This window comes from Ambystoma mexicanum, chromosome 2q (genome assembly GCF_040938575.1).
Source record: "Ambystoma mexicanum isolate Mex_15411 chromosome 2q, UKY_AmexF1_1, whole genome shotgun sequence".
Classification (NCBI taxonomy): domain Eukaryota; kingdom Metazoa; phylum Chordata; class Amphibia; order Caudata; family Ambystomatidae; genus Ambystoma; species Ambystoma mexicanum.
This window is the reverse complement of record NC_090924.1, coordinates 215,235,828-215,256,479: the sequence shown is the minus strand read 5'-3', so window position 1 is coordinate 215,256,479 and position 20,652 is coordinate 215,235,828. Positions and strand designations below refer to the sequence as shown.

At 48.9% G+C, this 20,652-nt stretch overlaps 1 protein-coding gene across 3 annotated transcripts in view; it reads right to left on the bottom strand.

The window, feature by feature from the left end:
- TMC5 (transmembrane channel like 5) overlaps positions 1-20,652 on the bottom strand; it is a 662,848-nt gene that overhangs the window by 19,595 nt on the left and 622,601 nt on the right. For all 3 annotated transcript variants that reach the window (XM_069647144.1, XM_069647145.1, XM_069647146.1), the window contains exons 20-21: positions 15,775-15,853; positions 5,943-6,050 (exon numbers count right to left, since the gene is read on the bottom strand). In XM_069647144.1, the coding sequence (XP_069503245.1) occupies positions 5,943-6,050; positions 15,775-15,853 (187 nt within the window). The remainder of the gene's footprint in view (positions 1-5,942; positions 6,051-15,774; positions 15,854-20,652) is intronic.

Below are 20,652 nucleotides of genomic sequence, written 5' to 3'. Positions count from 1 at the left end.
ACGTGACCTGACAACAGCATGCATATGGTGACAGGCAGCGAGCTCACCTGCGATAGTCACGCCCATCAAGTCACAAGTGAGGGCAACAGTCCCATGGCAAGCAGTCAGTGTGGACTTCCACACCATCCAACAGAACAGGCATTTCATGGTTGTACTGGATGGGTTTTCTTGCTATCCAGAAGTGTGATTCCTACAGTCGATGCAGCTGAGTGTGTCTGCCTTATCCTGCATGACATCTTTACAGCTCACAGCCTAGGGATGACCATTCATTCGTAAAAATGGGGTGACCTTTTCAAAGACATGCATTTCAGGACTTTGTGGAGCTGTATGGTATCAAGCACATCCAGATAACACCATGTTGGCTGCGGGCGAACAGCGATGTTGAGCAGTTCAAGCTGGAAGGGCGCGTGAATCTAAGAGAGCATTGGTGACCTTCCTGATAATGTACTGGATGAAGCCTGACACTTCAACCGAGGTGTCTCCGGAAGAGGCACTCATGGGGCACAAGCAGAGGTTGATGATCCCGGAACATGTGTCCAGAACCGCTCAGACGGTGGACACGGCAAAGGCAAGGGTGACGCAGCTGAGCAACAATGCAAAGGAGTCTGAGGGAAGATGGCTGACGTCAGTAATTCAGGTGGGCGACATGGCGCTCATCAGAAATTGCGTAAGTTGTCTTTACCTTATGAGATTTATCCTTGGAACATCATTCAGCAGAAGGGGTCGATGGTGACTGCAACAAGAGAGGGAGATAGTCATAAGGAACTGCAGCTGGTTTAGACACATCAATGGATTGGCCGACACCGATACTCAGGAAGGAGAAGCAACCTGAGAGATCATTGACCCTGAACAAGGCAACACAGTGGGAGAAGACAGAGTCCCCCCAACTGGAGACCTGAAGGAGGGTAGTCAGGGGTCGGATGATGAGCAAGGGGTCCAGCTGGGTGACACAAGGTATCCAAGGAGAGCAACGAGGAGTCTACCAATGGGGCTGCAGGACCATATGGTGGAGTGTGGAGAACACAAGACTATTCTGGAGCTAGGACCCCTTACTAAAATGAAACTATACATAGTTTTAAAAGTAGCTCTAGCGCTAGGGTAATATTTCTGTAATTTCTAGAAGCACGGAAAAGTGATTTTAAAAAGAAGTAGTTAACATGGGGTCTGGGTTAGTGTTACAAACCTATGTGAAGGAGTGCACTAGTTCTGGGCTACTGACTGTACATATGGCTCAAATAACGTAGTCTTATCATTGGTTCATATAACCTGTAGGGTGTAATTTTCACTTAATACATCTCTAACCTGCCAACATGAGATTATGTGGTAAAAAATATGAAAGTTTCCAGTCTGCTTTTTTGTAGCATTTAAACTATAGCAGCAGAACAGTACCAATATCATAGTAGGTAAGGATGTGGTGCAACTATGGAGTAACCAGAATTTAACATCAAAATCCTTCTTAATCTGACTGTTGCAATATGAATATATAATCTATTGAGCAACACAGAAGCCATTGATATCTAATTACAGGAGCAACGTGGAGCAACAGGCAATATTCAAAATACTCAACAGTGTGTTCTAGAACTGGCAATGTCTGTTTAAAGAGGGAACAGTGGAAACACATATCAGCATGCAGAGGCAATCTGGAAACTTTCAATATCTACTTACAAAGATATGTGGAAAATGATGATACCTGCTTGCTGAGCAGGGTGGAAACTTGCTCTTGCGTATGTGCTACAGATTGGGCTGTAGTCCAAGAGGTTTTGTGTGTGGGAAAAGGTTTGGACTATATCCTAAGAGCGAACCACCACATGTGTCGCACAGGGCAAGCTCTGTGTATGCTTCAAACAGGGAGGTGATGGGCTGAAGGCATGGCCATGTCCTGTATGTGGGGTATACCCAACATAAAGACGCTTGAGGCCCGCCACCATGCTGTGCACATGGGGCACAAATGGCCAGCCATACCCCGGCTCAACTCCTAGAGTAACTTGGAAAATATGTGCTATAGCCTGCGGCCATGGCCTGACTATGGGGTGCATCTTAATGATAAATCTTCCCATTTATTACTAAGCTTTGCCATCATAGGCCTAGTCTCACAAAGAGGGAGCAACAACACATTGTAGACTGCCATTTAAAGTTCTAACACAGTCTTTATTTATAAACACAAGTGTGCATGCCTGTGGGCATCAGTGGCATAATACAGGCTGCAACCCACAATCTCCTGGCCAAGGTTCCATCAGGTGACAGCATGCAGAACAAGACACCCCAACTGTAAGGATCTCAGGGATGAATTGGGGAAACTCCTATGGGTCCTGGACATTTCCTTGAACAACAGAAACATTAATTATTGCTATAATCAACACTAAGGCCCTCATTATAAGTTTGCCGCCAGTATTACCGACTGGATACCGGCACACTGTATTACCATTTCTGCCACTTGGTCTGCAGATTGCCAATGGTGGAAACACTGATAAATCCCCATTCCATGGAGTCCCAGAGGACTCAGTGGGGGGATTTACCTGTTTACCAGGCCGGTAACACCACCAGTTTCTTTCCGGTAGAGTAGTGGATATACCTCCAGCTATTAGCTGGAGGTAAATCCTCCACAATACCAGCAAACTTATAGTTGGCTGGTCTGGAAAAGTGCTGGTACACGCTATTACCAGCACTTTATTTCTGGACCGGCCAATTTATAATGAGGTCCTATAGTTAGGATGGCTCCAAGAGTAGAGTGTAAACTCGGCCCTATGCAGACCTGGCCCTGTTCTAGAAAGCAAGGTTCATGGGTGCCCATCAGGACATCCATAGTGTCATTGAGTTAGAGTATTCATGCACACATCTTGTATTCGTTTTCATGGTGGGACTGGTCCTCTGGAACTCTGGACCTAGTTCAATGTTTTGCCATTGCCACCTAATGTTCTCACACAGTGGTATAGCCTCTGTTAGTTGTTGGACCCACCCTGCTCAGGCATCAGAAATGGGCTGGTGCATAGTCCCCCCCCCACAAACCTCCTACAAAGGCGTCTCCAGTGCTTGGCTGTCTTCCTGGGACAAATCAAGTAGATAGCCACCCTTACCTGGGTTGGTCTGGGTAGGATTTCCACCTCACTTGCATAATATTATTAGAGTCCTGTGGTAGTGCTGGCGACCAAGTCCTTACCACTCTAGCCTGAGGCCCATCTTGTTCTTCTAATGTTGATGGTCCTGGGGACATAGAGCCCCACTGATTACCCTAACCTTAGGGGATATAGCACCCGACTTGCTTAAGCAACACTGTCAGTGTATAGCATCCCTCACTCTCTTCAGTAACCTTGGGGAGCCAGAGTGCACCTTACTCACTTTAGTACTGTTGTCAGGCCCTTGCCAATTTCTGGCCATTCCTGGGTCCTCAAAAGTCTGCCAGCCTCAGCCTGGCTTCTGTCCTTGGGTGTTGGTTCTCTGCTGTTCCTTGGACAGGACCCTATCCTTGTCCCTGACTCTTCCCTCGTGGGGTACACCTTGTATTTACACTCTAGCTATTGCCCTCCTCCTTATCTTTCTTCTCCTGATCTTGCTCTTCCATTCCCTCATGATCCTTCTTACATGTAGTTTTACACCTCCTCCAGCTCCTCCCACTCTTGTTATTTCACTGCCCTGGCTCTCAATCCTGTTCCTCTGTGCCCTTCACCTCTTCGTGCTTTCTTTGCACTACCTCCACACTGGAACACTGTACTCTTCCTCATAAAAGTAGTGGTGACGTGCTACCTTTTATAGTATGGGTAATAAGGTGATGGGGGTAATAAGTATTCTCATTGGCTTGCCAATTCCTTCCTGGACCTCATTGGCCCTGAAAATGTGTGCCCACCTCCTCCTTTTGTGGGTAAACCCTATCCATCCTTAATCCCAGATAAGGGCAGTTGTTTTAATAGTTTACTTAGTTCCCTTCTCTGGCCCACCATGTTAGAGTCAGCCAGGAGTGCTATAGCTGTTTCCGGTGCTCTGCATGACTAGTTCATAGGGAACCGGCTTGCTAAGATGGCACTCTGCCAGTCATGTTCTGGGGGAATTGGCTCTTCTCTCTTTGATCGTTCTTTAAATGCTGTGATGGGAGGTTGCACGTGAAGGGCAAATGCTGGATTACTGACCCTCTATAGGTTTTGCTTACAGGCTTATTTATTTATTGGATATTTGATACAACAAGTGGTGTTTCAAGGCGCCACAAGACAAAGGTGGGGGGGGCACAAGGGAGAAAGATACATTAACGGTCCTATTAGGCCTTGTGGGATTCAGATTGTGCACGTGCAGAACAAGAAGTGCAATGGAAAAAAAGGGATAGGGAGGGAGGAAGTGCATGTCTGAACCCAATGAAGTGCTAAGGCGGGAGGGGAAAGGTGATGTGGGAAGTGCAGGTGTAGCGGGGAGGCCAAAAGACAAGTGCCATGGAAAGCAGGTAAGCACAGTGAGGTGGGGTTGCAGGAGTAAGGGGAGGTCATAGGGCAAGTGCCAAGGAAAGCAGGTAAGCAGAGGGAGGGGGGTGGCTGGGTGGAAGGTGGTCTGGGACCCTTTAATACTCAGAGGGAAACGAGGAAGCCTGTCATAGAAGAGGAGGAAGGAGTTAGCAGGGGAGTGGGAGAGAGAAGGAGGAGGAGAAAAGGAAGGTCTTGAGGGGCTTCCGGAACTTAAGGAGATCCGGCTCAAGCCTGATGGGGCAGGAAGACCATTCCAGAGGGATGCTCCTGCAGAGCAAATACATCTAGCCCCCACTCTTTGCTTGGAGAAGCGACAGATTCGCAGAGGGTTGGAGTTAGCAGATCAAAGGGCTCTAGTAGGGAGGTATTTAGAGAGAGAGAGAGATATATGTAGCGGGGTCCCAGGCCCCAGAAAGCCTTGTGGATGATGAAGAGGGTCTTGAATTTGATCCTAGCAGCAACTGGCAGCCAGTGGACAGAAATTAGGGCTGGAGAGAGGGGCCAAGGATAGGTCTTGCAGTCCTATTCTGGATAAGTTAAAGGGGATGAAGGAGGGAGGAGGGAGGAGGAAGGAGGAAGATTAAGATTAAGGAAGAGTCTGTTACAGTAGTCAAGCCTAGAAAGGACCAGAGTTGTTGAGAAATTTGGTTTCTGAGGCAAGGTAAAGAAAGAGAGAATACCTCTAAAGAGGTGTAGTTGATAGTGGGCCTTCTTGACAAGGTCTGTAATGTGAGGAGAGAAGGAGAGAGAGGAATCAAAGATGACAGCAAAGGTGTTTTGCCTCAAAGGAGGGTGGGGGGAGGGGGCTCATAGAGGGTGGACAGAGGGACGGGGGTCCCAGTGGAAAGGATATCAGTCTTACTGGCATCAAGGAAAAGATCTTTGGCAGCACACCAGGACTGAATGTCAATCAGACAGTCAGGGGTGAGAGTGGAGGAAGGAGAGGGAAGCTTGAAGGAGAGCTTCGAGTCGTCTGCATAACACTGGAAGGAGAGAAGGAGAGAAGGAGGAGATCAGGTGGGTGAAGGCGGCAAGGTAGATATTGAAAAGCCATGGCGAGAGGATAGAGCTGTGATGAACGCTGCAGGTAGAGCGTGATAGTGGACAGAAAAGGGCCCAGTTGAACCTGGGAGGGTCTGTTGGAGAGGAAAGAAGTCAACCAGTCCAGAGCTAGACCCTTGGTGTGTGCTGCTCTGGGACTCCCATTCACGCCTGGCTCTGCAGGCATTGTGCACATAAGGTAGTGTGTGCTTCTCCCTTTCATTCATGTGCCATCTGTGTATTACCTGAAAGCTCTGCCCATCCATGAGGCATTGCCTGGATATCTACAGAGGCGCATGTGCTCTTGCTTTTCCTGGCCAGCATTGGGAGGACTGGGGAAGCTCTGGAGGATGTACAATGACCATCTACTGATGTCTTGGGAGGAAAAAGGCATATTTTTCATAGATATTGAATGAAGATGATTTCAAACCAGTTAAAAGCAGGAATTCAGGTAACCTCTTTAAATGCGCTCCCATTTGAGTTTGAATTATTTGCATTCGCCAATCCATGCTTGTTTTGAAGTTGGGTAAGCTCTTGAAGCAGGAACATTTTCTTCTTTCCTTCCTGTAAGACAATATATGTATTAATTAGACTGAACATATTACATCAGTTAATTTTAATATTACCGAACCGATAGTTCAAGTTTCCAGTGCCCCAATTCCTAGATGGGCCTTAGGACCAGCTTTAACAATAATGTAGTTCCTTGGACAATGAGGGAAAGAAAGGCACTGCTTCTGTGGTAATAGAAACTGCAACACTGCTGATGATGAGTGCCTGCTTGGTAACACCAGTGGCTCAGGGTGAAAGGTGCTGGGGGGTACATTTTGGAGCCCGAATTTGGTAGCCAGGGAGTGAGCCGACCCTCCTAAGGAGTGTTCGGCAGGGTTTCACAAATGGGTTCCAAATTGTGCAATGCATTGCTCAGATTCACACAAACATTGCCTAAAAAGCATTTAGTACTAATGATGGTAAATTACTCTGACGTGTGTAAGTCAATGGTGTGTATTAAAGCAACCTGTATGGAGTATAGACGGTGCTAACATGTATGCACAAAGAAATGCATTCGATATTTATCCATTAATTCTGACAAAATAATTATTGTCTAGTGCTATTAGTGGGATTCATATGCATTCAACCTCGTTTGATGCTTTTAGGCATTATCTGAAAAGGTAGAAACTAAGAGAAACATTTTACTTGTCTATCAATTAATACAACATTTGCGCTACCTCTAGTGTCAGTCGGTCTTGCCATTGCACCTTTTATTTATTTATTTTACATTTTTAAAGCGCTCACACAGCCCGCGGACATCGAGGCGCTGTTACAGGAGTTATTTTTGTTTTAGTTGCGTATTTATAATGCGCTTAAACACCCAGAGGTTTCTAAACGCGGACCGACCCTGTGTTGCTTCGTGTCGTCTTGCTTCCAAGGCACGCACGTTGCCGCTGAGCTATCCTCCCAGAATCACCTGATGCTGAAAGTTGAGGTGCATGGGCTGCTCAGACTGGATGCCCATAGTTTCTTACCTACAGTCAACTTGATTGTTTTCTGTTTCTGTGGTCTGTCGTTTTGCTCAAAATACTCCACACGTTGATGCTACTGTGGCCTAGTTGTTCCTGTATCCAGTGCGAATAGTTACTATTATGCCACATTTTCATGAGTAGCGCTACATGCCTGATTCGTTGTGCTTCTAAGAGCTATAATAATAGGTGTTATTACTACCCAAAATCATCCTACTCAATTTATCAGACCCCAAACTGCTGACTCAGCTCGGCCAGATGTGTACTTGGAAAGTGCCGCTGGCACATGCCAGAGTTCAAATGGCAGAAATAAGTAGCTCAGCAGTCCACTGTAAATGGCCAATCATTCATCCAAGTGATTCCTGTTTACTAGGGCTCCATTTCCGATGCAAAACATTGATGAGAGAGTCGCTAGATGAGAATACTCGGCTGTCTCTGAGTGCCTGCTGTGTAGGGCAATACAGGTTTTATGGCCTCATTACACGGTAGGCGGTAAACCATGGCGCTATTAGCGCCATGGTTCATGCTGGTAATTTACCGGTACCGCCTTGGAGGAAAGGGGAATTACCGCCCTATTCCAAGGTTGGGAAGGAGGTAATTCCTCCTTCCTCCATTGCCCTTCCCCATTCCCATTTTTGCCCCATAGAGCATAATGGGAATGGGGAAGGTGCTAATTACGGTACCGCAAATTGCGGTACCGTAATTAGCTCCCTGGTCCCTTTGTGGGTTGGATTTTTAACGCCTGCAAAAAGCAGGCGTTAAATTCCCCAACCCGCAAAGGGACCTCGTAGTAAGGCGGTAAGGATTTACCGGTACCGGTAAACCCTTACCGCCTACCGTGTAATGAGGCCCTTACTCTAAAGCTGCCATTCGGCACAATTCAAAATGGCAGACATAGCTAGTGTGCCAAAGAGCGTACTGGAAGACACATTTAGTGCAATCAATGACCCAGGCACGAGCAAATGCAGGGCCTACAGAGCTCTCATCAAGTTTACCATGGTCCAGACCATTCAGACCAATTTGCTTGGAATTCTGGGACTTTCAGTGGTTTTATCCAAACGTAGAAAAATAGGACTGGATGGTCTTCTCTCACATGTCAATGGAACATTTCAGAGCTCTGGGCCAACTAAGAGCTACACAGCTACACGGGACGCACTGAGAAACGCAGCCCAGGCCGATGCATGTTCTAGATATAGCAAGGGAAATTCATGGCCCATTGAGAGACATGACTAGCTCAATTCCTTGCCATTTTATACCCACGTAGGGTAAGACAATGGCCCTCATTACAAGTCAGGCATTAAGGGTTTAACGGCGCCGTTGGCGCTGTTAACCCTTAACGCCTGATTCATACTTTAAAGCCTGCTTTTTACAGGCGTTAAAGTCCAAGGTGCTAAGCGACCTTGGTGCTAATTACGGCACCGTAATTTACGGTGCCGTAATTAGCGCCTTCCCCATCCCCATTATGCCCTATGGGGCAAAAATGGGAATGGGGAAGGGCAAATGGTGAATGGGGAATTACCGCCCCACTCACCTTGGAATGGGGCGGTAATTCCCCCATCCACCATGGCGGAATCCGGCATGGACCATGGTGCTAATAGCACCATGGTCCACCGCCTGACTTGTAATGAGGGCCAATACCTACTGGGAGACACAGCTAGGACAACAAAACAAGCTAGAATGGCGGTGATAATGCGGGAGGCGGAGCCGACCATAGAGCAGGCATAAGCTTAACCAGACATAAGCCTAACATGCGTCCTGATCTGTAACACAGGACAGCTGCCTGCCATATCTACTATTGCACTTTAATATAACCACTCATGTACAGTGGCCTCCCATGTTGGTGAGGATCAAGACGGTGCTCAACCAGTAGCGGTGCAGCAGCCTCCACGTGCTCAAGTGGTGCTTCCAGGCCCATTGCCTCCAGTGCAGCCGGTGCAGCAGCCTCCAGCTGTTCAAGCAGGTCCTCCAGGTCCGTTGCCTCCCGTGCAGCCGGTGGTAGTACCGGCTGTCTAGCCAATTCCTCCTGCTATGGCCCAGGCACGTGCACAGGCGGCCCTGCAGCCCGTTCCGGGGTTTGATGTCTCGGGCCCACCTTCCAGCTTGGGGCCCAGATGGAAGAGGTGGGTCGACCGCCTGGACATGTACTTTCGTGCTGCCCAGGTGGTTGATGATGACACCAGGCTGGCAACCATGTTATACTCGGCAGGGCCCTCTGTTCACGAGATTTTTTACTCACTTCCGCCGGGGGATGGATCCTACGGTCAGGCGAAGGCCACCCTTCAAGCTCATTTTCTGCCTCTTGCCAACGCGGACTATGAACGCTTCGTGATGCTGTCTGCCAAACAGAAAGAGGACGAGACTTTGGACACTTTCTATGGGCACCTGAGGCGCCTGTCGCTGGCCTGTGCTTGGGGTGATGCAGAAGATATGATCAGGACTATGATCATCCAGGCGTGTTCCTCAGGCAAGCTTAGGCGCCAAGTATTAAGGGAGCCCGGAATCACACTCCCACGCATCCTTGAACTGGGGAGGTGCCATGAGGTGTCCGAGGCGAGGGCAGCTAGAATGGAGGCTGGGTCGCGCTCCCTCAAGACCGAGGAGGTATGTGCGATGTGGCGCGGTGGCAGGGGCACCAGAAGACCTGGCGCCGATCCCCAGGATAGAGCCGGGTGGACAGGGGAGGCGTGCCAAAAGTGTGGGTATGACCTGCCCCACCCAACGGAATGCCCTGCGGCCAGAAAGACTTGTGGACGGTGTGGGCTGCCAGACCACTTCTCGAGAGTGTGCAAGGCGGCGATGCCTGTGTTGGTGCCGCGAGGCCCGGCCCGTTTTCATTCGCCAGGGTCGACCGCCCAACGTCGCTCAAGTGGACCAGACTGAGGAGGATGCCCAGGTGGAAGAAGCCGACGAAGAGGAGGAAGAGAACATTTTCTTTATCTCGAGTGTGGAGGTCCTGAGAGGAAAGAACAGGAGCAGCCAAGGTGCGTGGTGGAGGTAAACCAATCTCCAGTCCCGGTCCTGGTGGACACGGGGGCATCCGTCAATGTAATGGCCCGTGGACACTATGACGCTATGGACCGGCCTCCCAAGTTGGTCGCACCCAAAGCCCGCATTTTCGCGTTTGGTAGTCTGGACCCTACCCCATTGGATGGTGTTTTTGTGGCGAAGGTGGAGCATGATGGATCCCAAATCACTGCACGATTCTATGTGACACCGGTGAGCACCAATACCTTGCTGAGCTGTGCAGCGGCAGAGGCCCTCGGCATCATCAGTTTTGCATACTCCGTCTATCTTGAAGACATCAATGATTTGCTTGAGAAGTATGCCTCACTATTCAAGGGGATTGGACAGATGGCTGGTGAACCAGTGAGGTTACATATTCACGAATCTGTGCAGCCCATCGACCTGAAGCATTGCAGGGTACCTTTTCACCTTCGTGAACATGTCGACAAGGAGCTGGACAACTTGGTCGATCTCAACATCATAGAGAAGGTGGAAGGTCCGACCCCCTGGGTGTCCCCAATTGTGGTGGCACGGAAGCCTAAACAACCAGATGCTATCAGAATCTGTGTTGACATGAGGTTGCCGAAAAAAGCAATTAAAAGAGAGAGACACCTCACCCCGACGATAGATGATATCATTGCCGAGGTACAGGGCGCTCGCTTCTTTTCAAAGCTGGACCTCCGAGCGGGCTACCACCAGGTTGTCCTCCACCCCGAGTCGAGGTATATCACCACCTTTACTACACACCGAGGGCTGTACCGTTATAAGAGACTGAGTTTCGGTGTGTCCTCGGCGGCAGAGGTGTTCCATAACATCACCCGGGGCGCCCTAGCAGATCTGGAGGGCGCCCTAAACATCAGTGATGATATCCTGGTGTTTGCCAGAACGGAGATGGACCACCTGAGACGGCTGCTGAAAACGTTTGAGAGGCTGCAGTCCCTGGGCCTCACCCTCCACAAGGAGAAATGCGAATTTCTGCGACCATCAATAGAGTTCTTTGGCTTTGTATTCAAAGAAGGGGGTGTCACCTGACCCCAAGAAGGTCCAGGACATTAAAAGGGCGCGGCCTCCAGAATCTGTGTCGGATGTGCGGAGCTTTCTGGGTATGGTTACGTACTGTGGACAGTTCATCCAGAATCTTGCCTCCAGGTCGGAAATGCTCAGAGCACTAACCAGGAAAGATAACACCTGGAAGTGGGGCCCGTTTCAACAAGCGGCTTTTGATGACATCAGGGGCGCCCTGGCAGCAGAGGACACCATGGCATTTTTTGATCCTGCGTTACCATCAGAGATCATTGTCGACACCAGCCCGTTTGGCCTGGGCGCCGTGCTGACGCAGATTGACCGTGATGGGGGTGTCCGCCCAGTGGCTTATGCCAGCAAGGCGCTGTCGGAGGCGGAGCAACGGTACTCGCAGACTGAGCGCGAGGCGTTGGCTGTGCTCTGGGGCTGCAGGCACTTCCGGCTCTACGTCCTTGGACGCCCAGTGACGGTGGTGACGGACCACAAGCCGCTGCTTCCCATCCTGGCGGGGTCGTCATCCAAGCCGCCAGCAAGAATTGAGAGGTGGATGCTCGCCCTCCTGGAATACGGAGTCACCCTGGTGTACCGGCCGGGGGCGAATAATGCAGCAGACTATCTCTCCAGACACCATGGGGCGCCAGGAGTGGAAGACCATGACACCTGTGTGAAGGAGGCCGAAGAGCATGTCCGGGTGGTGGTGGAGGCGGCCACGCCGAATGCCATCCCCTTAGGGGAGCTTGAAATAGCTGCAGTGGACGTTGAGTGCTTCAAAATCTTAAGGCACTCCATGCAACAGGGATCCTGGAGGCCCTGGTGGGGCGTACTCAGGAGGTCAGAACTGGACTTGAGCAGCTATGGAAGGTCCGGGAGGAACTATCGTTTTCAACATCCGGCCTTCTGCTCCGGGGAGATCGAATTGTTGTGCTCCAGTCGAAGGTGGGGGACGTGATCGCCCTTGCACACCGTGGTCACCAGGGCGCTGCCAAGACCAAGGCCCGCTTAAGGCTGAAAGTGTGGTTCCCGGAACTGCAGCGGAAGGTGGACGACTTCGTGGCGGCCTGTGTTTGGTGTCAGGCGGCGTCTCCCCTGCAGCGTGAGCCCGTCATAGAAGCGATGCCTCGGGGGACGCGTCCGTGGGAAGTCGTTCATGGGGACTTTGGTTCCACCACGATGGGCACCCACTTCCTCGTGCTGGTTGACGAATACTCAAGGTACCCCGTAGTGGAGTTTGTGGAGTCAGTGGCATTTGAGTACGTAGTGGTGGCCGTGGAAAAGGTGTTTGCGGCCCATGGCTTCCCCCACACGCTGTGCTCGGACAACGGAGCTCCGTTCCAGAGTGAACGGTTCTCGGAACTGATGGAGAGCTACGGGGTGTTGCACAGGAAGATCACGCCTCTCTGGCCAAGGGCAAACGGCGAAGCTGAACGGCTGATGATGACTCTAAATAAGACCTTAAGAATCGCCCAGGGCCAGGGGCAGTCCTTCCAGAGAGCCCTTTATCAGTTCCTGAGGGTGTACCGCACCACGCCGCATGCTTCCACCGGAGTGGCCCCGGCAGAAACGTTGTTCAAACAGTGCCCTTGAGGGCTGTTACCGGAGGTGGGAGAGAAAGAACCAGGGGTGATCAACAACCAACAAGTCGAGACGGACCGGCGAACAAGGATTGAGCAGGAGAACATCCGGAGGGGGCTTCGCCCGCAGAGGCTGGAGCCGGGTGATGACGTCCTCATTCGGAATAGACACCCCTATGGAAAGCTCTCCCTACCGTATGAGCCGGAGCTGCTGGACGTCGTTGCAGTCAAGGGATCCATGGTGACTGCATCGGACGGCCGGTCTGCGGTAACTCGCAACGTGAGCTTCTTTAAGAAGCTACGGGATCCAAGGACTGATCCGCCCCCTGATCCGGACTTAGAGGTGGTCCCTGAGGACGAAGGAGAAACACCATGGCGGTCATTACAACCTTGGTGCTAAGTGCACCAACTTTACCACCATGGTGTAAACTATGTTTACACCATGGTGGATGGCGGATTTACCGCCCCATTCCAAGGTGAGTGGGGCGGTAAATCCCCATTTCCCATTTTCCCTTCCCCATTCCCATTTTTGCCCCATAGGGCATAATGGGAGTGGGGAAGGCGCTAATTACGCCGCCGTAAATTACGGCAGCGTAATTAGCACCATGGCGGGTTAGCACCATGGACTTTAACTCCTGCCAAAAGCAGGCGTTAAAGTGGGAATTCGGCGTTAAGGGTTAACGCCGTCGTTAACGCTTAACGCTGGGGTTGTAATGACCTCCCATGTCTGCCTGAGTCCGCGGCCCGGGGAATGCCTATGGACAGATCACCCGTGCCGGAGGTGAGGAGGAGGTGCCCCTAGAGGGCTGGGCAAGGGAAACCTGCTCACCTCAGCGACTACGTCTTGGGACATTTGTCTGATCATCCTGACAATGAGAATTGTTAAATAAGGGGACCCGGGTGGATGTTAATAAAGGGGCATTTCAGAATGGGGCATTTGAAATTTTATAGGTGTAGTATGTTTTGGTTTGCAGTGTGCAGCTTTTGAGTGTTTGTTGTTTGTCCTCCCGAAAAAGGAGGAGTGTGGCGCTGCCCGATGACGGGGCGCACACGCGGCTGCGTGACGTTACACGCCGCCGCGTGCAGCATATATAAACGGGGCGTTTCCAGCCCACGTCAGAGTGACCGGGAAGCCCGAACCGAGAGGACGTGTGTGAGTGAGTCCATTGGGGTCCTGGGCTTATGGACAGCGCCGGGGGTCGCAAGCAACCCCCAACAGTTGAGAAGCGACTGCACGTTCATTGTTAGCTTCTTGTCTGTACTGATGAACTTGCATTCCCATGCTGTAACTATTTCTGTAACCTTAAGCAAAAGCGCCCAGATACCCTTGGGTTCGGCGCACTATTTAAGCAAACAAACAAAACAAAACTGGGCGATGGTCCTGGTAGGCAAAATCAATGAAAGCCTGCAAAATGCAGAGGGGTCAGGAAACCGGAAGAGACTGGCAAGGGTAAAGGGATTGACTTTAGGAAGGGGGAAGTAGAGAAGGCAGGCAATGCGGAGCCTCCTCTGTTTAATTTATGAAAAGGGTTCTCGCCCTTACAGGACCCTCATTTTCTGTTGCTTAATCCCCAGGGTCCATCTAACTTCTAACGAACGCACGAAGAGGCACGCTCTTGTGCATTGGACTGCAGCAGAGGCAAGACTAGAGAGACACAGAGACTGTCTCCTGACCATGGATGACTGCAAATGGAAACTGTGTTTTTGTGTGCCATGCGACATGATGTCTTGTATCAATCCATACTCGGTGCTTTAAGTAAAAAGTTAAAAGTAATGAACAGCTGCAAACCAAAAGTGAACACGTCGCCAGTGCTAGTTATGGCATTCCATCAGAATGCTCACTTCAGAGTGGGATGTGAATGGGAGAAATTGTGATGAGGTACACTACATCTCTTGGATCACTTTCATGATATATGTTATGATATGGCATTTATAATGCGCCTATAAAAAAGTGTTTCAAGGCACGGGGAGGCAAGGGAGGGGGAACAGAGGGAGGAACAGAGGGAGGACATACAACGATCTTACTAGGCCAGGTGACATTGAGATCGTGCAAATGCAGGGAGGGGAGTGCTGGGGGAATGGGGGAGGGGGCAGTGCAGTACATAAATCGGTACTCTTAGTCTCAGCTGGCAAACATAATGCAATCTTAGGGTCCATGTGCACCTCCCTTTACAAACATTGGGCCTCATGGGTTTAATGGCGCATGTAAACCCATTCCTCCCAATTACGAGGTTCCCTTGTGGGACCTGCTCTGGACGTCTGGTCAGACCAGATGTCCTTTGTGGGGCCCGCGAGGGGACCAGGGAGCTAACAACGGGCCCGTTATTAACGGGTCTGCTGTTAGCTCCCTCCCCATTCCCATTGAGCCCTATGGGGGCTCAAATGGGAATGGGGATGTGTTCCCTGAATGGGGAAAAACCAGGTCCTCCAAGGTTGGAATGGCCCGGTATTTCCACATTCAGGGACCACGGATCTGGACCCGAGTTTGGATGCAATGGCTGCCTCCAAACTTGTAATGAGGCCCATTGTCTCACAAAAGCGTTACCAAAGGGTGACACTCTGGTCTGTGATCGTCAAAGATCTCAGTCATGCAGTTAACAACTGCAAGGTAATATAATCTGAAGAAATCGTAGGGTCTTAAACCAAGGGGGGGGGGGATTTTGGGATGACAGAATATTTGTGGGTAACATTTCAAATGGGAACACGGGGAGAGGTTTTGATCTCCCTGTAAACCTAATACTTAGCAGATTATCCCTGGTATAGTTAAAATCAATGGGCCTCATTCCGGATTTGGAGCTAACCATGGAGTAATTAGCTCCATGGTTGCCTCCGAAACTGTCCCAAATCTGGCATGGTGAATGGAGTAATTACCGGTCCATTCCAGGGTTGGAGGGACCAGTAATTCCCCATTCACCTTTTGCCCTTCCCCATTCCCATTTCTGCCCCGTAGGGCTCAATGGGAATGGGGAAGGAGGTAATTACGGCACCGTAAATTACGGTACCGTAATTACCTCCGAAGTACCTTTGCGGGTCCCGTACTTAACTCCTGCTAAAAGCAGGAGGTAAGGGAGGACCCGCAAAGGGACCTCGGAATACGGCATCGGCACCCTTCCAATTGTGTTCACATTCATCCACAAAAGAATGCATAGTGGCAAGCGGAGTAAAGCTACATACATTGGCAATCTGCTCTTGCAGGAGCTTGACCATGATCTTCCGCCCTTGTATGATTTGCCAGTAGAGGTATGAGATGATTCTGTAAAAGACAAACATATCCAAAATAATGGTTTTGACTGCTCCTGCTCAGTGATAAAGGCCTACTGTTACATTAGCACAGCACTGTAAACCATACAAACATTATCACAGCAATACTATATGGTTTTAAAACAAAAGAATTGTGAAGTTTAACATTTAGAAAATACATCCTCTGTGAAGGAGACTGTGCTATCCTATTTACCCGCGACACATTGAAAGTTCCTTTACTTTGTGGAAATGGTTACATAAATGGTATTGTACAAAATTACCTACTCCCAAAAGTTCGACCCACAAAAGTCTGACCCCCAATTTTCCACATATATATATATATGGCGGGGGGTAAAGTGAAAAAAAATGTATAGGGGTAAGGTGGGGGGCTGTGGGGGTCTCCCCCCACATATATATTTGCGGAAAATTGAAAAAAACCAAAAAGAAAACAGACTTTTGGGGGTCGAACTTTTCGGTTCGGTAAAATCACATAGATCCAAAGAAATATATATATATGAACATTTTTATTTTTTTGGACAAAGATGTTCACATTGTATTTGAATATTGCAAAACGATTGTAAAGAAGCGGCAGGGGCTCTCTAGCAGTCACCCCAATTACCAGCAAAAGGATACTTGGGCGCCAACAAAATCCCTGCCGCAAGAATGGAAGACTCAACCATAGGGCACATTTTACTGTCTTTATTATCCAACAAAATTGACAGGGATCACACTAGATCAGCATATTGTTTCCGGAGCTCTCCTCCTCCAAACTTGTGTCACCCCGTTTTAACCATGGGTGACATCACAAAAACAGTCTACGTTCCAAAAACCTATCAGGGATGTGGATTGGTCTGTCCTCCTGGGACCACCTCTGCATACAATAAATACATAATTACAGGAAAGTAGAGAAGCTATTGGTCACTGCAACATAATATGTCTTAAAGTGAAAGGTAACTAAGGATCGGACAGAACGTGTCTTCCCAGCCTTGGGACCTAGGACAGCTACCAGACTCGATGGACCTTTCCAAGGCTATGGGAACGAGCACGGGTCTGCTGCGTGTTCCATCCTGTTGCCATCTCTGATCAACTAAGCCCGAGAGAGTACATTAAGTTATTGGGCCTCATTACAAATCAGGCGGTCCGGAAATAACGGTGGCAGTAAACCCGTTGTTTCTGGACCGCCTGATGCCGACTCCTGCAGGCGGGAGGTGCTGTTCCCGCCAGGTCTGACCTGGCGGGTTTAACACCGCCCGCCTGCAGGCTGACGAGGAAACACCGGCAGCATTACGAGATGCTGCTGGTGTTTCCATGATCCCCATTCCCACTGAGTCCCAGAGGACTCAATGGGAATGGAGATTAACACCATTCCGCCTCCGTGATTCCCAGGAAACCGGGGTTGTAATGCCCCAGTAATTCCGGGAATCACGGAGGCGGAATGGTAATACGAGTCCGGCGGTAACCAGGCAGTTTTACCGCCTCAGTTACCGCCGGACTCGTAATGAGGCCCACTAACTTTGAGCAACACTTGTATCTTTCCACCTCTGGTTTGATGGGAGCAGCTTCCCTCCATCTACCTTGAATGAATTGGCATTGCCCTGCTCTTCCTGGTCATGTGTGTAGAGACCACGAAATGGAGCTCTTCTGCTTATGATTATGAGGATTTTAGACTGAATGCCTTGCAGGTGCCTTATTGTCTTGGCAAGTGGAAACTTTCCGTCTCTCATTGTCCTTGGCTAGGATGTGCACTGTGTCTGTGCTGGATGCTCTGCCTGCCTGCCTTTAGCTGAATCAGGCTGTCAGCCCCTTCATGTATTCAAAGTCTGTTTCCCACACCCCTTTCACTTCTGTGCACCTATAGCTTCCATCCGTGTTCTCATGGTTTCCTGTGTTAGTTGCAACTAAGCATGTACAAGCTGGATATATGTATTCTTGGCATCTTGCTGTTTTTGCATTGGCAAAGGATCTATATATATATATATATATATATATATATATATATATATATATATATATATATGTGTCCGTCACCTATCTGCGTGAGTCATGTGTTTGTTTTGTGTCTACCTGCAATAATCTAATGTAAGTTCGCGTAGCTTTGTGCATGGATGCCTAGGTGATTCATGTCTATGTGCACCTGCATCTTGATGTCAAGGATGATGTCATTAACTGCTCGAGTTATAGTCAATCGACTTGTTTGATTTCTGACAACTCTACCTCCTCCATATCGTCAGTCAGGTATGGTTTGAATAGTTGCCTGAGAGAGTAATGTTTCTCACATCTGCGATACATTGACAATGGTGATGAAGGGCCTAAGAATGATGTGCATCTGTCATTTCTCTGTCTTTGGGTTGCGAGTTGGGTAGCGGTCACGAGCGCCACACTTGGACCTCCATCTTCAATCCCCCCTCTGTGGTCAACGAGTCAACCACATTGCCCTCTCTGTTCACATATAATTTCGGGTGCCATACCTTTGTTATTCCTCCAAGATGCCCCGATACTTAGCATGCTCGTCCAAACTCCAGGTCAGGTAACTGTAGTCTCTACTAGGGCTGCACCAAACCCATTTTCCCCAATAGCCATGAGTGTTGAAGGGAAACTCGAACACTGTTCCTGACGGCAACACAGGACACTGCGCCAACTGTGATTTCACTGCATTATGTGTCTTTGTCTCTTCGTCTTTTTTGGTCTCTAAGTCTAATAGTACTTCCGTCCCTACAGTCTTCTTAGTGGTCTTCCTGCATTGTTACAGTGCTACTTTGATGACACAGAAGGACGAATAACACTAGTACCAATGCTGCTACCAGTACCTTCAGTCCGTTGGCCATCGATGATAGTATCAATGAAAGGATATATGACAACCAGCCTTCATCCTTCCCTATGGCGTTCGTCTCTGCTTCCATTTAGCATGTGGTTCTGATAGTTCGGTAATGGCCTCTGTCAGGGTCCCATTCTCTTCATCGTGTGCAGGTGTGAATGTACAGCAAGAAGGCCCAATTTTGGGCCCAAACGCCTCTTTCCATGGTTGTGAGGAGGTCCAGAACATATCGGTTCTGGAGGGCCATCAACCTGACAGCTCTCAATTCTTTCTTGATGGCATTGAACCACTTTAAAGTGGATTTTCTCATCTGCATCAGCTCCCAAAGTGTGATCTGGAGCCATTTGGCATTCACATTCACTTGGACTGACGGAATGATAGGCGCAAAGAACATCTCGGTCCTGCTGAACAACCTGTGTTCTGTTGGAATCGCGTCCAATGCATCTTCCATTTTTGATGATGCATAGTTCCCTCTCTTGACTCTAGTCAGCTCTACAAATCTCTTCTTCCTTTGATGAGCATCCATTTAGGGAACTACCTCTACTTGCATGTCTTTCCAGGGCACTACTAATGCTGGTGTGTTTACCTATACGAGATAACATATACCTACCCAGTTAGGTGGCAATTGCATGTACACCTTGGACCCACAGGAGATACCAGCCGTGGTCCATGAGCACTGCAGTACCAACCTTCATGCCTGGTATCTTGAAGATTTGCTTGCATTCTTTATTCTCTCCAACCTTCACTGGACCATCATTCTGGAAACACAATGAAGCACTTGTGAGTGGTAAAATTGGCATGGGACCTGCTTCATTTTCTACCCATGTGAGCAACTTTGCACTTGCTTCCCATTCCTTCAGGCAATTGTCGATTTCCTTTTGCCCTATTTCTACTGGAACTGTTAGTAGCGCGTGCGCTTTGTTCTCAACCACATCTTCTTTCCATCTTTCTGCTGTGTAAATTTGTTCATATAATAATAGCTGTGGTCTTTCCCAGCAACCCACCATTCCTGCTATCTCCCTTTGTCCTGTCTTGGGGCATTGTAATTCCTTTTGTGTCCCTATCTTTGCTTCTCCTGTCTTCACTCCATCAGAGATGTATTCTATTGTTTTGTCTGTACTCCAGTAGTCATCTATCATGTCTTGAGTCGTGATGTAACTATCTTACAGGAACGTTTTGTGTGACATCCATCTTAATGTGGCCCCTCTCCCTTGAAATAGGTCCTCTGGTGGTGCAAAGCGACAAATGCATGAGGCATTGTGTTCTGGTGGTTGGAACTTCGGTTGCTACGAATATCCTGGATGTACTCATGGCATATGGGGTGAGAGGGCATACACAAAAGCTCTGCTTTGTGGTTTCTTTCCCTACTTTGGTCATGTGTGTATACCACATGTTAGAAATATGGCCCAATCTGTTAGGTACGAATTTACAAGGTCAAAGTCTACATCTGCACTGCATTTAAGTATTTTTACCTCTTTTACAGAGCTTGTCATCTGCCAGATAAAGCATGGATAGGGGCCACATTAGTAGGGGTCAAGGCATGTGCATTCGAAAGTAAAATTCTTCATAATGCAACAGGGGTAAAGAGGTAGAGACAACAGAAGGCACAAAACATCAACACAGCAGTTCCAATTACAGTTTCCACTTTTGTAGGAACGAATGTCCTCTTGTGTTGCTCTGAAAAGCTATAAAAATGCCATGCAAAGCCTCAGAAATGTGTGATTATGGTTTTAGTGTATTAGGTTAAGCTCTTAGTCTAAAATATTGGGAAAGCGCTGCATAGAACAACTGCTCCCATACTAAACAGATTCCTGTGTTACTGAGCAATGTTATAATAGAGGGGTCTCCGTAGATCAATTGTGCGTATATTCAGTGTAAAGCAGAAAAGCATGAAAGAACAATTGAGGCAGGATCATCCGTTCAGTCTCTGATTCAATTACACATCTAATAAAGTGCTCCTCAAAGATTGTGTGCAGATATGTAATCATGTATTTGAA